Source organism: Phodopus roborovskii, unplaced genomic scaffold (genome assembly GCF_943737965.1).
Source record: "Phodopus roborovskii unplaced genomic scaffold, PHOROB, whole genome shotgun sequence".
Lineage (NCBI taxonomy): Eukaryota > Metazoa > Chordata > Mammalia > Rodentia > Cricetidae > Phodopus > Phodopus roborovskii.
The window spans coordinates 4,060,070-4,080,000 of NW_026126563.1; the positions used below are offsets into that span (position 1 = coordinate 4,060,070).

At 42.3% G+C, this 19,931-nt stretch overlaps 1 protein-coding gene across 1 annotated transcript in view; it reads left to right on the forward strand.

The window, feature by feature from the left end:
* Positions 1-19,931, forward strand: part of Znf407 (zinc finger protein 407) — a 336,809-nt gene that overhangs the window by 213,573 nt on the left and 103,305 nt on the right. Inside the window, exon 7 of the mRNA XM_051202035.1 lies at positions 19,300-19,478. Coding sequence (XP_051057992.1) covers positions 19,300-19,478 — 179 coding nt within the window. The remainder of the gene's footprint in view (positions 1-19,299; positions 19,479-19,931) is intronic.

Consider the following 19,931-nt stretch of genomic DNA (forward strand, 5'->3'; position numbering starts at 1 on the left):
GTTAGAACACACACACACACACACACACACAGAGTTAGAACACACACACACACACACACAGAGTTAGAACACACACACACACACAGAGTTAGAACACACACACACACACAGAGTTAGAACACACACACACACACACACACAGAGAGTTAGAACACACACACACACACACACAGAGTTAGAACACACACACACACACACACACACACACACACACACACACACAGCGTTAGAACTAGAAAAGCATTGTTTTTTTTCTTAAGTATAGAAACAGGGAACAGGATGACCAGCACAGTCAAGAGCGGGGCTTCTTAAGCTGTCTCTTCTGGTAACTAAACCACTTCTGGCCAAAGAAATAGTACTGAGTGCAGGATGTATGTGTGTACAAAATTAGAATACTGATCAACTCTCACTGATATTTAATATTAGACGATTTAAAGAATTTTTGTTATACACATGATTCTACATTAAGAAAAGCAATTTGCATCCTAATGATGGGTTGATGGGTGCGCCTGTTCATTGTTACATGCGTAAATAATGTGCTTAGATTGTGCGTGGGGGCCTCGTCAGTGTTTTCCATAATTGATCATAGTCGGATTTCTTGAACTTAAGTACTCAGCACCACTAATACTATATGATGCAAAGGCACCCTAATTTAATATTTTCATGTCTAGGACTGACAGTAGGAAAATATTAAGGCTTTTTTTAAATAAACCATTATGTTTTTATGATAGTAAAAAATTGTATGGACAGTAAAAACACCATTTAAACATACCACAGTCTTGAATTCAACAGGAAGCATTTGAACTCTCTTGGAGCAGAGACATGTGGAGTACTAAGCATGCTTCTTGTGTGTTCAGCAGCGTTGTTACAATGGTGTCGTGACATGTCACTTGCCAGAAAAACCTGTGCTCCACTGTGAGTTTGAGTTTGATTTTGTGTGTGTGTGTGTGTGTGTGTGTGTGTGTGTATGGGCAGAGTTATTGGGGGTCCAGAAATCTTTTATGATTTCTAGAATTTTTGTGAGCCTCCACATTCCCAGATTCATTAACACCATGTAGGAAGCTAGGACCTAGGCAAGCCTGGCGTGTGGAGGTACATAGCAAACCCAAATGTCTGTTTGCCATTCGTTTTATATTTTAGCAAGACCATAGATTTCATTCCATCTTTCAGTCACAGGTCATGTGCAGAGTGTTAACTACAGCTTCCATGTCCTGCACATCTATGGTGTGTGGAAATTTTGTTCATAATCCATTTCAAGACTGAATCTTAATAAGTTCCTACAATACTTAGAAATTATTAAAATCCAAAATGAATTCCCTTATAATTGCTGGGACAGTTTGCTGTTTCAAAATGCCTCAGTTGGAAATCATTCTCCTGTAACACAATTGTAACACCTATGTGACCTCAAGACACACTGACTTGCAATGATCAGTATATTAAATACTTTATACTTTATACATGTCTATTACTTATGTTGTATTTTATGGCATATACTTATGGCTTAAACTTAGGGGTTTATGCTGAATATTACTTAAAGGTCTTATTGCATGCTGATGACTTAGAGTTAAGTTTTTAGATTTTAGGATGAAGTCTTTTGACAGAGTTTATCATTTGGATCTTTTTTGTCAGTGCACTTCGGTAGACTCATGGTCCTTGTATGCACAGGTGTATTTCCTCATACTTCTGATTCTCTTGGTTTGAAAGAACGTTGTACCCTTTGTTAAGGTTAAGGTCATAGTATGTGTCCCCAGTGCACCTTGTGTCATACAAAAGCATCCCTGATTCACAGTAGCTCCTGTGTGCCTGCTGACACTGTCTTTGCATCCTGTGAGACGCTGTTGAAGAGCAGATAGCGTTTTCTTAGGAATGGCTCCACTGTCTGTGAATTAATTCCCGGGTACTTTTATCCATTAAGTCACTTTTTCAAATATTTCCTGTAAAGGTTGATTTTTGTCTTTTTTTTGTGAAACATTTGCATGACTTTATTTTCTGAAAATGAACGGTTTGAAGCTTTTTTATTCACTCAAAAGCTGTAGGCTTCTGTGTGCTGTGGTTGGCTTTTAGTGAACAATTTCATTAATATTGAAACAGCAGCTGCATTAAAGCACGCATGAACTGTGGAAATTTGAACAGAGTTTTCTGTTCCTTAATGAGAAAAAGCAGAAAGAGTGTGATAGCTTTGCTATCCACAGACTCACAGGGAATGCTGTCCTCCTCGTGGCACATTTCTGTGTGTGTGATGGGCATAGTGACTGCAGCAGGGTGCTCGCGTGTTTCCTAAAAAGGCGTATGTGTTGTTCTTCCCCCCTGAATGTCTTCCACTCAGGTATTTCAGTACTTTTCCTGTACACATCCTACTGTACATCCCATACCCAAACTGTCCCTGTCCTACTTCCTACTCCCTTCCTTGTTATTATCTGCAAGGGAGTTAACCAGCATTGGAGACTGAAATATTATTTAAATTGTATTTGAAAATATATTTCTCATTTTATAAATTGTACATTAGCACACCAATGCTACTGGTTAAAATTATTCATGAAAAATATGAGTGCAGATTTGTTTACAAAAGAATTTTATAATTGGTGTTTTGAACCTGAGGCTATTTTTCAAGTTTGCATTATTAATTTAGGCAATGACATCTCATTCTATTTAGATGTAAACATGGACCCCTTTCTGTTGCTTTTCCTGTCTAAAATATCCAGAAGTCTAATCCATTACACATCAGTGTATTTCATCATAACTTCTCAGCATTAATTACTCCACATTATAATTTCAAAGCCTAAATTTAGACACATAGCACACAGTCCCGCTGTGTTATTTATGTAGCAAATTCTTAGATTTGATTTTACACGAAAATGAAAGTCTTTACATTGCTCTACATTTTCTTTCCTTTTGTTCTGTATTGTCATCTCTGTGTTAACAAGAGGCAGTCCAACCTTTCATGTGACATAAGTATAGTGTTGAATATGATAATATCACCAACTACCCATCAGATTTGTAACTGAGAACTATGTATTTCATGTATTATATTGGCTTGAATGAGAGTAAATGAGCTTGGCTGATGTGGCTGCCACTGAGGGTTTTGTTTGTTTGTTTGGTTGTTTGGTTGGTTGGTTTGGTGAGGCTTATCTTCCTAGATTCTCTTTGGTTTCTTTATGATTTATGTAGGAGATACGAACAGATAGTAAACAATGATACAACAGAAGATGTAAGTCATCTTACTACACTATTCAAAGTGGAAAGGCAGTCTTAAGTATTTTAGATCTCATTTATTAAATTGCAGAAAATAAATTTAAAGCCATTTCATTGTGTTCCTATTATTGAACTTGAAGTATCCTCATTGTTTCCCTTAAAATTTCCTCAAAATTTAGCTGTCTTAACTAAACCTGTGCCCTGTTTTGTACAATATTCTTAGTATTTTAGTTTATACACAGAATTTTTAAAATTCACAGCGTGAAAATATTCCCCAATAGAAATACTTGTACCTCATGAAGGTAGGCAGTAAATTTCTACCTCACGTTGAGGACTCACCTCTGTTTTGTTAAATTCTAGGAACTCTCTTCTCCATTTTCTCTTCTTACTTGGTAGCTGATTTAGCACCCTGGCTAAATGTTAGCGCATCAGTTTGGTGTCTCAAGAGCGTCTCTCTTTCTTACATGAGCAGGAAGTGAAGTTGGTACCATCCTCACTGACAGAGCTGCATCTCCCCTCCAAGTCTCCCTGGGCACTCCGGGTTCTCAGTTCTTGCTCATCTCACCCTGCTCCGCTTTCCCAGCAAGCGACTGGCTAGGTGTTAATGCGTGGGGCCCAAGTGCAAGGTCTTGGCGGCTCTTGAAAGTGTTTAGAACCTGTGTCCACACTAGAAACTTTGGGGAATAAATATTTTTAACTTAGTGGAATTTAGTCTTACCTTTAATTATGATTTGACATGTTTAGGGAAGTTTTAAGATACATAAGCAAATCCTTTATACTTGAAATGTTATTTTAATTTCTGAAATATACATTTCTATAAAATATGTCAGGTACAAAAATGTTTTTAGGTCATGCATGATAATAGTCATTTAGGAACAGTGTTACACATAATTAAATATAGGACGAATGTTTGTTGGCACTGTGTCATTGCAAGTTCAGTGTACAGCAGGATTCTTTGTTCTTGTCTGGGATTTGTTTCTGTAGCATCCTGAGTTAGGAGACACAGTCCACAGGGGGTAATTTTCTCCTTTTGGATCATCTCTTGAGAGAGTTCCTATTTTCCTTCCCATGGCTTCCTGTGCTGCTCAGGTTTGCCTCTGAATAGTAAGAGAGGGAAAAGATGGTTGTATACAAGAGAAAGAAAATGAAATTAGACATGTGAAAAGAATCAAGCAATTTCTTTTAGAATAAATGTGAGTAAGCATTAAATATTTTTATTTCATTTAATTTTATCAAATTATGAAAGTCATAGAAATTATAAAATGAAAATGAAAATTTATGATGTTCATATTAGAGTTCCACGATCTCAAAATGGTTCCTCCCATTCAGATCACAAGAACCTTCGGGTCAGACTTTTTTGTCATGACTAACTATGTGCTGCTTCTCTGTCTAATTCCCTGCATTTCCTCTGTTCCCTTTTTCTGTCATGCTGCTTTCCTTGATGGTCAGCGCTCAGATGGTAGAGCCTTACCCATTACTCTGTAGGACTGCGATCCTGGGTTTGGCTCGTAGTTTTGGTAAGGTAATGGTGAGTGCAAGGCTTCCTTCAAACTCTGATTTCTTCTAGAATACATGCACGGATTAGACCCTGTGAGTAGTGCCAGCCTGCCTGCCACCTGCACACAATTCAGCCTGTCACAGGCAGATGTCAGTGTTGTGGCTGTGTAGTGAATAAATGCTGCTCAAGTATTCTCCTAGCGTCTGTCTGAGTGGAGGTTCCATTTGGGTAGAAGTTTGTGGTAAGTGTTGGTAGAATTTTCTTTGGTGTTGCCTCACGAATGAGACCTTGCCTGCGTCATTGTGCCCATCCATGCATGGTCTTGAAGGCTCTCCGTGTGGAGACCTTGCCTTCTGTCTGTCAGCTGTGTCTCATTCACTGAGACAGAGCTCTTCCTGCAGCGATCAGTCCCTGCCATCTCCATCTATCTCGCTCATGTCACTGTTTCTAGCTTTGGGCTTTTTAGTTTGACTTTGCATTGTCTCTGTGTTTTGTCTGACATGATCTTCAGACACAGCTTGTGTTATTCACACTTCTCTGTCTCTACTGTAACACACAAACCTATAGACTTTTAATTATTTGTATGTCCCTGGCATACTACATGCTCTTTCAGCCCATTAGTTATCCCTGCACTTTAGGTACTAGTAATACTTTTATTCCAAAATTGTAATGAGTGTTAACAAGTGATATGTGGAATGATGTAGCAGATCACACAGCATTACGGATTATAAGCTGTCTTCTGTCTTTAAATGAAGACAGTCTTCCTTACCGCCTATTGTTTGTCAGCACAGGTGAGGGGTTGTGTTTATTGATGCAGCTAAAGCAGCGCTGAGATCACAGATTAATTAGAAGAGCCATTGTCAACACAAAATGACCACACATTCCCTCTGCTATCTCTTAAAGTAGAATCCAGATAAACATGTTTATTTAACCTGCTGCTGTTGAATCCCAATTTCAGTCGTTAATAGAGGGCCAAAGCTATCTTTGGGGATGGTCTTTCTACAAGGAATTACTATGGACAGTCCCTGGGGTGGTAGTTAGATATATCTGTATGTATTGTGATAGGAAGAAAGGCCTTAGAGATGAAAAAAATAGAAAATATTTTTGGATCAATAGTCTCTTGCATAATAACTATTCCTCAGACACCAGGGTTATTATCACACAACAAAACACTTTCCCATGTAACTGTCTCTATCCCCAGCAGTTAGGAGAAAGTTCATGCCACAAAGCTTGTTAGGTACACAGTTGTAACTCTATGGAGGGGCTGATAGTAGTCAGCAGAGTATTGTATATGTCGTCACTCTGGCATTCAACACACAGTGACTTAAGAATTGTGTCTTAAAAACTCTCCTGTTTTTAGTTAGCTCAGAATGCTAGGATTCCAAATTTATCATTCTGTTTTCATATCCTTATTTCAGCCTATTCTAAAATAGTCTCTCTGGGACCTACATAGGCATCATGGAAGAAAATAAAGCAGAAAACCTTTGAATGCTAGAAAATGGTGATGGAGTCCTTTATAAGCTGGGGTTCTGTCGGGTCCTCTCCCCTCTCAGGTTGCTACAGCAGCCGTCTGTAGCAACCTATCTTTTGATGGATTGAACTCCTTGTGTAGAACAAGATGATGCAGAGTGTGGACATTTGCTCTTTTCCTTAGCGCGTCTGTGAAGTCTCTGCCTTGCGTTCTGCCCGTCAGTGGATTTGGACACTATTTTCACCACATGCTTTTCATGTGTGCTGATTAACTCTTCATGACGTTTTGTTTCTCCTGTCTTAAGTTGTAACTTTAAACAAATATAAAAAATTCCATAAAACAAATTAGGATTTTCCCATTTGGAGAAAATGTGGGACTGGCCGAAAGTGTATATTTAAGTAATGTAATTTGTTTCTGGGTTAAAGTGAACTGAAAAATGGGTGGCATTTAAACCTAGGAAGTTTGTTTTGTTACCCCAAACTCACAATGTTAGTCTGTCTTTTGTTTTTAAGTATGAATCTGTCATATTATATTTCTAAAGTGTACTGATTTTTTTTCAATTTCAGTTGTCTTCTCTCTCCAAGAAGCCTGTGTTGTAGCACATAGGGACTTATGTCATAAGAGAAGAAGTAAGTGCCTAAACACTAGCCCTGCCCATGCTGGACAGGACACACCCAGCACGGTGGCGGTGGCGGCCAGGGAGTGTGTGGACCAGCAAGTGATGTGCTCAGTCTCTACATCTGAAATCTCCCTCCGGTGGGCTAGGGATAGTGAAGGAGAGGGAGATAACAGAAGACGGGAGGCCACTTGAAATGCGATTGCATAGGTGCCGGCAAAAAGAAAAGAGGAAAGCGGCCAAGTGCCATTGGGGCTTTGTTGAGGGAATGGTCTCCTGCGCCTAGGTGCTCAAATGTGTCTCCCACTTTCTCTTCGGGGAGGCTCAGTGTGGACGGATTTGTATTGAGGCTTCTGATCCATTTGGACTTGAGTTTTGTTGTTGGTGATAGATATGGATCTATTTGCATTCTTCTGCATGTTGACAGCCAGCTATACCAGCACCATTTGTTGAATATGTTTTCTTTTTCCCATTTTTTTATTTTTTAGCTTCTTTGTTAAAAAATCAGGTGTTCATGGGTGTGTGGGTTGATATCAGGGTCTTCAATTCAATTCCCTTGGTCTACCTGTCTGTTTTTATGCCAATACCAAGCTATTTTCCTTACTGTAGCTCTATAGTAGAGCTTGAAGTCGGGGATGGTGATGCCCTTAGATGATCCTTTTTGTACAGGATAGTTTTTGCAATCCTAGGTTTTTTGTTTTTCCATATGCCTCACTTCTAAACAACTTTTTTTCTGAAGTATGATCTGGGTCTCCCTGCCTTTTCACATTCAGGAGATCCATGGGAACACAAGTCAGTACTCAGTGTTGAACCTGACAGCAGTACAAACACTCTGAGAGGACAGATAGCCAGTACATGTGTGGTTGAGAAGTAGTCTGGGGGGATTTAACGGGAACGCCAGGAAAGAGGGCTCAGGGAATGGAGCCTGTTTCTGAGGTTCTCCGTCACAGAGAACGGCTTAGCACACTGGGTACAACCGTGACAAGAATGCATGCTTCTTGGCGTTCATAGGACGTGGGAACTAGGGCGGGGGCGCAGGGGACCCTGGTCAGCAGCTACTCTGGCCACACTTTGGAACTTGATTTTATTTACTTTTAGTTACCTTTTGAGCAACCTGTGTAATGAAGTTCATATATTGTGGGGCACCACACAGCACCAAATTTGATATTGTTACATTGAAAGTTATAAAAACAGACACTCGCCATGGCGGGGTGCGGTCCTGTGTGACGCGGGATGCCCTTCTGTTTGCTGCAGGAAAGAGACCCGGCTACGTCTGTAGTCTCCTTGTACTACAGCAACACTGAGCAGTGCCACAATCTCTGTAGCTTTCCTTGCATCTATATAGAAGGCTTTAACTTTCTTATTTAAAATTTTGCTTGCTGCTACCTAAGAGTCCTATGTGATCATTTAATGAATACTCACTAAGTGTAGTTTAAAATATGACATGTTTCTTGCTCTAAAGAATTTGTGTGAGCATGTCAGTTTTTCCAGTGACATCATAAGCCAATTGCAACGTACAGAGTTGTTTATTGTAATGACACTGGACTCTTTCATACATTACAGCCTATTCCATTGACTTTTACCTACCATTTGTTTGCCTTTTCCCAAGTAATCACTGGGACATCATAAAATGTCTTCACCAATGAGAGGCGTATTTTTTTCTGTGTAGATTGTGTTAAAACTTCTTTTGAAAGTTATTTTTACATTGGCCCCTGGCTTCTTCAAACTGCCACATTTCCAGGAACATATAATGTGGCTGGGGTCTGGCATGCCAAGAGGGATGTCAGAGGGTCTTATGGGCATTGGAGTTAGTGACTGTATAATATGGAAAGAGAAAGCAGATATATCACTCCTCAGCGTGAGGCAGGAATATGATTTGTTTTCATGACTTAGGGTGTATCACAACTGCCCAGTGCTGGTGTCAGTTGTATTAAACCACTAAAAAGTGGGAATAAGTCACACATGTGACCCCACAGGCCGATGCTGGCTGTCTGTGCATTCCGGCACATGCTGTCTGGTTGTCCTTTGAATCTGTTACGATTTCTGCCATTTGTCTTGTTACACATGTGATCAACACAAGCCTGCTGTGGCTGGACATGGGGCTTTAACTTATTTCCTAACAAGTTATGTAAGCTTTCAAACTCAGAGGCTCATTTCCTTTTCCCATTGAGATCTGTTTGGCATACTCTGTGTGCATTGTTAACACTGGTCTGCAGTTAGAAGCTAAGGCAGCGTGTGTGCTCTAACACTCTTGCTGTGTTTACTAAAATGGCTGCAGAAGCAAGCCTCCTGTTCCCGAGCCAGCACAGCCTTCCTGAGAAGAGGCCTGAAGAAGGCCAAAGGGTGGCGGTTGTGTTTGTGTCATTGGGAATTGACTCAGACCCAGGGAGCTGTGCTCACATCTGCCCGCGAGATATGTAGCCCATATCAGCACATATATATTTTTAATTACATGTTCTTTCCAATTAATGATTTCTGCTTGGCCTTTGAAAAATGATGTTGTGAATGTAATGATTATGCAATTCAAATCTTCCTGAGTTATATGTCTGTACTTGTTTTTAACTACATAGGCATGCATATCTTACTCCTTTTCTTGAATCTCTTTTTAACAAAACAATCTTTGAAACCAGTGTATCTCTGATGTGAGAGAGACTCCAAACAAGATTCAGTTTTATTTTAAGGTCTTTTTCTTTGGAGTTTAAAAGTGGAATATATGTTTTCTTTAGCTGTAAAAGCACAATCAAGGCAACATGATAAGTGAGTCAGTGTTGTAAAAGTAAAACTAATTTTGCCTTCACTCACATGAGCTATAGAAGGAGGAAGCTTTATTGTCCCTGGGAAGGTGATAAGGCAGAGTAATTGTATATTATACTGTCCGGGAACATCTGCCTGAGACTGTTGGAGCAATTCATCTATCATGGACGATGCTGCATGCTTTGTCTCTCTGCTTTAGCCCGTCCCCACTGCTGGCCCGCGCGGAGGTTTTGATAGGGACTGCGCCTGGGCCAGGGCTCACATTAATCAGTCCCCTTGTTCAACACTCCAGCTGACATAATTACAACCTGCGCACAGCAGTTATTCAAGTCGAGTCCTTGTCACTCGTGGTGCGAAACTACACAGCTCAGATCCCGGAGGAGATTGCCTTATCACACAGAACAAGGGCTCGCAGGAGTCGGAGAGAATAGAAATGGGAAAATGTCTTCCGGGAGTACTATATATTCCTTTAAAATAAGACATTTGAGAGACTTACAAGGGACAAAGGGAAGCATTGTGTGCAGGGGTTGAAATGAACCAGTTATTATTTTTAAATGGATTTCAGAGTGCATTTTTGAGCAACTGGTCGTGGATTATGAGATGAATTCAGTGGTTCTGGTCATCGTGGATTCTTTGTATTCCATTCTTTTTTTTTTCAAAGCTAATCACCTAACTTTAGAATTGTAAAAAGATTCCATACTCTTTTAAAAAGTAATTAGATGGGTAGATTATTTTAAGTTTAATATTTGGCAAGTATGTTTTTATATGCCACAGAGTTAGAAGTAGCAGAAGATTTGAGTCCCTTCCCATTGCTAAGTTCCCTGTGGCTGTGCATTGCGGGTGTTTGCAAGCAGCCAGAGTGAACTCCTTACAGGAGTGGCACTTTGATGCATGTCCCATACTGGGGGCTTCCCTCCAGTCCCCGGGTGTCCCAGGTGTGAGGGATGGACCCCCCCTTTCAGCCATGTAAGTGGTCTCCATCCCCACACACAGCCCGTGAGCAGGCCGCTAGCTGTCCCACTGAACTCTACTGTCGTGCGTGGGTGCCAGTTCTGTTTGATAGTTAGTCTTCTCTCCCGTAAGCATCTTCAAATAAGGCTTGTACTCAGGCCCAAACTATTCAAGATACTAGGGAAGAAAATATTCAGCTCAATAAAAGTTTTACTTATCTAACCTTAAGTTTGTAAAACTGTTTCAGTTGGATAGTTGCCATAAAAATATCATTTATTCACATACGTGTATGGGTATATTTAAATTACTTGAACTGGAAAGTATTGTGTTGTAGGTCGTTTATTTCAAGCTAAAGTTGTAAGTGGATTATTCATGTAGCTCATCTGAGTTTTGGTGGTAGTCTTCTGTGTCTTTGTTCTTGTGACAGGTAGAGCCCAGGGCCTTACACGTGTTACACAAGTGCCATCGTCACCTAGCTGTAGAGGGATGGGAGGAATAACATAAACCTCTACACACATGATTGTATGTATATCTCACATAGATGGCTAAGTGAAGTTTACTAAGGATTTTAATCAAGTTAGTGATTAAATTTAAAAATGTATAAAGCAGAATACGCGTAACCTTCACAAAAAGCAGACTCAGTGTCCTGTGTACTGGATGCTGGCAAGGGGCTAACCTGGAAGCAGAGAGCCTGTGTCCTCAGGCATCTGAGTGTAGCCTGTTGTATGTGGCTGTCCTTGCCACTCAGCTCCCTGAACTGAATGGATGTCCCTGAGCATTGCTGCGGGGACTGACTTCAAAGGTTACAGTCGATAAAAGACAAAATCGTAACTAACTGATCTCATAAGAATTTGCCCATTTAGTAGAAAACTACCAGTTTCAGGGAAGCTTTTCATAAGTTTAAAGCAGAATGGACACATTTTCCACTTGAAATTGACTACTAGAGAAGGTATTTTAAGGGATATACTTTGGCATCACCTCAGGCACCTATAAACTCCTGCCTCAAAAAGATCCAGTGATCCGGCCTTGTGTAGCTGTGTTTGCCGTATGATAGTTTACTGTCCTTAGTGGGGTGTTTGCTTTGTCCCTCCCTGGGATTGTGTGTGTGTGTGTGTCCATCTCCTGCCTGTCTGTCCATATGCACATATGTATGTGTGTCCGCCTGTCTGTACAATTTGTGTGGATGATGGAGCACACAGCATACATGTGTACAGATCAGAGAACAATTTTATAGTCATTTCTCCCCCCCCCCACCTTTATATGGATTCCAGGGATCACTTGCAGATCTTTAGGTTCTCATAGCAAGGGCTTTTATCCACAGATCCACTGATGGCAAATATCTGATTTGCTAGCACTTTCCTATAACTCCCATTCTGCACACATTTTTATTCTTTGTAATCGGTAGTTTAAAAGGCCAGCACCTTCCCACTGAACCTCCACCCCAGACTGCCCTGTCCACCCTGTGGACTCCCACAGGTGGCCTAACTGGCCTCTCTACTGCCTCTGGCTTCTCAGCAAGACCTTGTTACTGTGAGAGGAAGCTAGGTCTACCTTGTGTGCCCCCCCCCACGCACACACAGTGTTCTTCCCTGTTAGAGTGTGTACACTGCACACGCACACATACACCCACCTGTGCGCGCGCCATGCTCTTTCCTGTTGGAGTGTGCACACCACACACACACACACACAGACACACGCACGCACACACACACACAGAGTATTCTTTCCTTTTGTAGTGTGCACACCACACACACACATACACACACGCACGCACACACACAGAGTGTTCTTTCCTGTTGGAATGTGCACACCACACACACGTGCACACACACAGTGTTCTTCCCTGTTGGAGTGTACACACCACACACACACACAGTGTTCTTTCCTGTTGGAATGTGTACACCACACACGTGCACACACACAGTGTTCTTCCCTGTTGGGGTGTGCACACCTCCCCACTGCCCCCCCCCCACAGACACACAAAGTATTGTACAATCCAGTTTTGGAAATTGATATTTTTATCAGATTCACTTCACATGTCTAACAACTATGGTATCATGAGTAATCTTTGTGATCAAAAATATATGAAGCAAATCCCCAAAGTTTCCTTAGATATGGAAACTTTAGACATAAAAATGATTACCATTAAAATGATTGAGGCATTTCCTCATTAACTCCATATCCATGTTTGAATGGTACACCTGTCTAGACTTTGTCCTAACTTAGTATTCCTTTGTAGGAGCGTTTTCATCTTAGTACCCTATTCTGCTTAGTGTTGATGTTGTTTGTGTGCTAGCAAACGTAGAAAATCAGGGATTCGGGTTTTTGTGGGAGATGTTCCGAATCCTGTGCAGTAGCTGTGACATAGGAAGGGAAGAGCTGGACCTTCCAGGGTATGTCAGAACCCTAGAACGAGCAAAAGCATCCTGTGATTGGCTGTGCCACCTGGTGCTGTGTTGTGACAGCAAACCTGTTCAGCTGGAGAATACCTGTCCTTGCCCTGTCACCATGGCCATCATTCTGTTTCTGATATTTGTAGCTCCTTGTTGTCCTAGATTTAAACCTTCTGTTCCTTTAGGTTTTACTTTGTATTGCCTTTGTTTCTACAGACCTTAGTTACCATGCTGTGTGCATAAACATTTATAGATTTCCATTTATGTTCCACTTCTCTATTTATCTTGCTGGAGATTTTTATATTGTAAAAAATAATCAAAAGTACTCCTTATAATCTATAATAGACAGACAGACAGACACACACACACACACACACACACACAAGTACGTCCACTCTAAACCCCCCTCTTTTTTTAATTCTTTCTTTAGGGTCATTTTCACACTGAGTCATCATACCTTTATATTCATTCTCTAGATATTTGGCAGCTATATTCATTTAAATCACTTTTAACTACTACAGTTTTTGAAGGTATATGATGCTGTCTATCATTGTGACATCTCTTTCATTTGTCAGAAAATACTTTACCCATTACTGTGCATAGACTACGTCCTGTTTGCCTTGCTGAAATTAGTTGTCACTTCTACGCCCTCCTTAATTTGATGATGATTATTTCCTAAGTATAAGTTTCAAAAGTATATTTTTCACTTTATTTTTCTTGGTATTATATTTCTTGGATTAGAATCCCATCTTTTAATTATAAGTAATATATCAGTATTCTCTCCTGTAATAGTTTTAGCTGTGCTGGGGTTTCTTGTGTTCCTTGGATCACTATCACAGTTTAGTATTCATGGGCTTTTTCTAAGCACCAGTATGTATTTATATTGTGTGCATACAGAAGTATTTGCACAACATCTCTCTAAGGTAATTTATTTTCTGTGTTTGTGCATATATGAGTGTGTCTACATATAAGCACACCTCTCATTGCTTTTAGTACATGTTGGTTGCATGAGAGACTCTTTGTGGGGTTACTTCTGCTCACACAGAAAGGAAAGAAAGCTATGGCAGACCTAAGTAACAGTTGTACCACACTTGGTAAACCGGTGAGGTTTCATTGAAATTGTATAGAGAGTGTGGTGAGGGGTGACTCAGAAGCGCTGTGTCACTAAAAAGTGCGCCGCAGCACAACGGAACACTCACAAAAGCCGCATCTCTCCCTGGCGCACTTGCAGGCAGCTCCACAGACCCCGGAAAGCTCTCAGCGCCTCGCTGGTCCTTGGGAGAAGTCTTCCCGAGTCTTTGTACTTCCAGCTTTCCTAGACATGTGACATTTGTCTGAGCAAGCTGTGAGGAGCAAGCCAGAAAGCAGCGTTCCTCCACGGCCCCTGCCTCCTGTCCTGACTTCCCTCACTAATGGACTGATCTGCAAGTGTAAAAGCATAAACGTTCTTCCCCAGTTTGTTTTTGTTCTTGGTGTTGTGTTACAGCAGTAGAAACCTGTGACAGAGATTGGTAACAGAAGACATGGGTGTAGCAAAGCTGAGCATGTGTTCTGGGGAGGATGGTGGGGAGACTTTGGACCTGTGTGCTGGAAAGGCCATTGAGTGTGCAGATTAGAGCAGTGTGGACAATGGAGGCCTGACTTGTAAAGGTTACGAGTCCCCTGAAAATGTATCCAGCCCATGACGTATTTTGAATTCAGCATTTGTGGGTCTGAAGAATTGAGTGTATTAGCAGGAATCCAGCACCGCGAAGTGAACCCTTGCTTTGCTGGGAATTGATACTGGTTGGCTGGCAGTAAAGAGTCAGCTGTGTTTAATTAGAAGCCAGCATCATAGAGGCGGAATTTTCTAGAAAGTGTTTCCTCGGTGGCAGCACACAGAAACTGGTCGTGATGGTATCAGGGCTGTACTTGGTAATAATGACTCACAGGGGTTGTGGAGAGCAGCTGAAGCACGGCACTCTGACAGGCCATTGGTGAAGATGTATCCTCGTTTGCAGTAGAAGCCCAGGACTGAGGTTTGATACCTTGTGGCAGGGCCAATGTCCCTGAAGACAGTTGATACAGGTACAGGCATTTGCAGCAGGACTTTGTAGAGGTTAATACCATTTGATGACAGCCAAGGGCAGCAGCATCGGTTGGGTGGAGCCGGCCTAAGCCTCCCAGACAAGCTATGTGTGCTGTGAAGGAGAGACGTGTGTGTGCCAAGTCCCGGGGAACCCACAGATCATGAGGGAAACCCAGACATTGGACTGAAGATATTTACCCTGTTAGACTGTGCTTTGTTTTGATTTGATTGTGACAATATCCCATTCTTCTTGTGAAGAATCCCATTACTTCTTGTGAAGTAAGGGAGTGTTTAACGTGGGGTTTTGATTTTATAGGAGTCTTCAAGTGAGTGACTTCGATTTTAGAGTCTGGAAATTTGAGAAGACTATGTATTTTAGAGAGAGTTTGGCTGCTTTAGAAGGACCTTTGAATGTTGAGAGACTTTTCATGTCTTAGAGAGACTGCGCTTTTAAAGATATGCTATGTTTTTGTACTGTGATGTGAAGATTAACATGACATCTTGGGGATAAACACGGAAGGAAAGGTTAATGGTACTGCTGTATTGGTGTATTGTAGACAAAGACCAATTGTCCTGTTTTGTTGTTGTTCATTTGTTTGTTTGCCAACTTTGATACAAGCTATAGTTATCCGAGGAAAGGGAACCACAATTGATTGACTTTTGACAAGCCTGTGGAGTATTTTTCTCAATTAGTTATTGACGTGGAATGGCCCAATCCATTGTGGGTGCTGCCATCGCTGGGCAGATGGTCGGAGTGTGTAAGAAATGAGCCTGAGCAAGCCATAAGGAGCAGGAGAGAAAGCAGCTCCTCTAAGCCTCTGCTTCAAGTCCTGCCTCCAGGGTTCTGCTTGAGTTTCTGCACTGACCTGCTCTGATGATGGCCTGTGGTGACATCAACTGCCCATGTGGTCATGGTGTTCGGTGACAGTCATAGAAACCCTGACCTAAGACAACTACCTTATTTGATTCTATTTTTACCTGATAGCCTCTGGGGGAGGGAGAGCATATTTCCTTTAAGGGTGTACCATACCATGAATATATGACAGCCACAATTTGGACTCAGTGGATTATAAAATAACAAAAGGGGGCTAGCAAACTGTCCTGGTAGGTAAAGATGCTTACTGCCATATCTGAGAACCTCAGTTTGATCACTTGGATAAACATGACAGAAGGCGGGAAGACCTCAGCTGACTTCCATACATTCACACACACCCCATAGCATGGATACAACCCCATAAAATGAATTAAGCAATGTATTAAAAAAAAATTACAGCATGTAATGTTGGGAAAAGAAAACGGGGTGATGCATGGGGTGAGGGGTAGATCAGGAGTGGGGTGAATATGCTCAAAATATATTATATGCATGAAATTCTCAAAGAATTTTAAAACTCTTCAAAGAATGTTGTTCTTATCAAAACAGTATTTGGGGTTTCAGTCCTGGCAAGTCCTCAGCAATTACCTCAGCCTTAGGATCCATGTAAAGGAACCTCCCTTCTACACTCACACAGTGGCCAGAGCCCCTTCCTCCTGCTGAGTATCTGGGTGCTTTTCCTGGGCTGGGTAGTCATTGTAACCTGGAGTTCCTGCATTGACTTTGCTTTGTGGTTCTAGGCAGGGACTGACAGGCATGTGTGTCCGTGGTGTTATGGCTTTGCACAGCCAGCCTGCAAGACAGATGTTTTGATAATTAGCCTTATTTGTGTATCAGGCACAGTGACATTTGAGTGATAAACCCAGTATAAGTTCATTATTCACTTGGGTAAAACTAATAGTTCACGGCCTCTTCATTCTAGAACCTTGGCCCTGTTATCTTCATTTCTACTAGCATAGAACGGGATATCTGTGTTGTTGGGCTTCTTTAGCCTGATCGCAAGAGTGTCTGCAGTCCTTTGCTCCTGTGGACTGTGCTGGAAAATTGACATGAGAGGCACTGTTCCAGTGTCCTTGAGTCCAAAGGGACTGTCCAGGCTGAAGCCATAACCACTCTCCGTGCTACACCGCTACTTCAGGAGTCAACTTTTCTTTGCTCTATTTCATTTTTCTATAAAGTCACTACTCTGGTGACTTTTATGTCAATGATGACATTTTATTTGTAAAATGACGAAAGAAGCAGTCTAGCAGGAGGAAAGGTTTCTTTCAGCTCACAGTTTCGGGGGTTTAAATGAGCAGGGTTAGCTGGATCCACTCGTTGCTTTGGACTTTGTGGAGAGACAGACAGCTCAGTGGGAGTATGCGGCATAGATGTTCACCTCATGGTGATTAGGAGGCAGGGGGACAGGGACAGGAAGGGACAGAGCAAGGTGGAGCCCCCCCTTAGTACACACCGCCAGTTACCCAGCTAAATGTGCCCATCCTCTAAAGTAGGAAGCAATGAGGGCCTGTGCAGGCACTCGGTCCTAAGCCATCCCAGTGACCTTACTAATGCTCACCTCACGGGCTTGGGTGGTGGCGTCACGTTCACCCAGCCAGTGGCGCTATGGTACACACAAGTGCTTTTCTTCTACTTTCCATTGTTGGTTAGCAACAGGGAATTCATGTGCAAAACAGATTGAGTAATCAGTGTGATAGAAGAGAAATCAATTATATATACTTGTATATCTCCTAGCTTATGCATATTATGTGTAAGCTGGAAGAGGCATTTAACAGCCAGCCTGATCCAGCGTTTGCCCAATGAATGCTAGAATTAGCTGGAAAAGTCTGTAGCTCCGGTTCTTTCCTGCAGTTAGATGTTTCCTGTCCCACCTGCCAGTTCCCAAATAACCACTCTAAGGCTTAATATTACTTATAATTGTTTTGCCAATAACTTGGGCTTATTGTTGGCTCCCTCTTCTTAAATTATCCCATTTCTAATAATCTGTGTATCACTACATGGCTCTGGCTTCCTGGTAATGTTCTGGCATATCTCACTTCTACAGTAGCTACATGGCGTCTCCTCAACTCTACCTTCTTTATCTCTGTTTGGATTTCCTGCCTAGCTATATTCTGCCCTATCATAGAACAAAACAGCTTTATTCATCAACCAATAAAATCAACAGCTATTCCGAGCATACAGAAAGACATGACCACATCACTCACCCCACACACAGTGATGTTAATAGTATTTTTTTTTAGTATATAAAACTCAAAATATTTTTGGAAAATAAAAAGAATCAGGCATGTCAGTATTAGCTGGATTCGCATTTGATGTGTGTCTTTCTGATATATTAGCTCTCCCTAGCATGGAGGGACTTATTTTTTCTACATTCACCATCCTAACTATGCCCAACAGGAGTGCATGTAGGATGGCATACTCTGTCTTATCGTGGGCACGGTGGCAGCAGAAGCTTGCCAAAGGAATACCTTGGAATCCGGCAGGGCTGTCCCGGTGATCGCCCTGTGTCTCATCCACTTGGCTTTCAGCAGCCTTTCCCTCTCAGGAGGAGACACCCTCATCCTTTCTGTGAAACCCTGTTCCTTTCGCCAGTGCTGCTCCCTCTACCGTGCCTTGAGGGTACTTCTCCAGCTCCTCTTGGGAGTGGACCAAAAGGAACTCACTCCCTCTGTCTCCATTTCCAGCCTTGCTCACTACCTTTGCACGCGCAGCCTAATATAAAACTGTTGGTTAGAACCATCTAGACCTACCTTCTTGATAATATGTTCCATGAAAAGTAAGCATCACAATGTAACTGAGCATGAGTCACCAAGTGACTACTGGCCTTTTACCGTGTGGCATGACATAGGCATCTCTGCTGACCGTCATTTCTCAGCCTTTGATCAATGCTCATGAAGCCTTTCTTTTCGTCGAAGAATCCCGCAGCATCTTCAGGAAGCTTCAATGCATGGCTTACTCTGTTTTCTAGTCTCTCTGAAACACCATCATCCCAGAGGACTTTCTGGAACCACCACATTGCCCTAATATGGGGCAAATCAAAAAAGGACTTTAGCTCTTTCTGTCTTCAGGCTGTCCCAGCACCCTAAGTGGAAGCAGCATTTATTGGCAGAACCTAGAGCCATGAGTGTTTGTTTCCTCCATGCCCTGGGTCAGTGACGTTCACCTGCTACCACTTAGCAACGGTGTGATGTGCCGTGGTACGTAAGCTGACACTTACATCGCTCTCGTATATACCAGAATAACCTGGTATTCAATACATAGGGCCTCGGATTTTATGCCTCTAGTTCTACATAGAACTGAATTGCTGAGGCAGAGCGCCACCTTAGGATGTGCTACCCGCGTTATGTCGTCATATGCTAGTTCCTACCCGTTCACTGGTTATCACCCTGATTGCCACAAACTGCTGTGCCAGGAGGAGTTGGTATCAGCATTTGTGTTATAATGATACTTGTTGATCTAATTCCATTTACTCTCTTACTTGATAGATCAAACTGTGCTGAGAATATCCGCAAACACATTCTGCACACCGGCAAACATGAAGGTGTCAAGATGTACAACTGCCCAAAGTGTGACTATGGGACCAACGTCCCTGTGGAATTCCGAAACCACCTGAAAGAGCAGCACCCTGACATTGAGAACCCCGACCTCGCTTACTTGCATGCAGGTAAGGGCGGGAGAGCGCTAAAGCGCTTGTGGTGGTGTTGGTTTTTACCAGGCTCTCTTCTTACTCACCACAGAGGTTATGAAGCTCTTTGCAGAGGGCTGTGGCTGGTCACCTGACTCCACTCGGTAATGTCCGGTCGGGATGTTTTGACTGCCCCTGCCCTTGGGCCTTGGGCTCTTTTCAGCTGAGCTGCTGGAAGGCCTGCCCTGGGTTCTGATCATGTGCACTGCATCGTGGAGAGGGCCAGCAGAGCCCTGAGCCCGTGTGACCGACTCTGCAGCCACTGCTTGCCACCCCCACCTTCCTGACCCCCAGCTCACAGCTGTCACCCAAGCTGTCCGTTTATGGTAGGATGTGTGGACACAGTAGCCTGGAAGAGGTCTGAGGACTAGCACTGGGATAAGGGCCTGGTTGGCCTGCTTAGCCTCATCCAGATTGTTCATAGTATTGTTG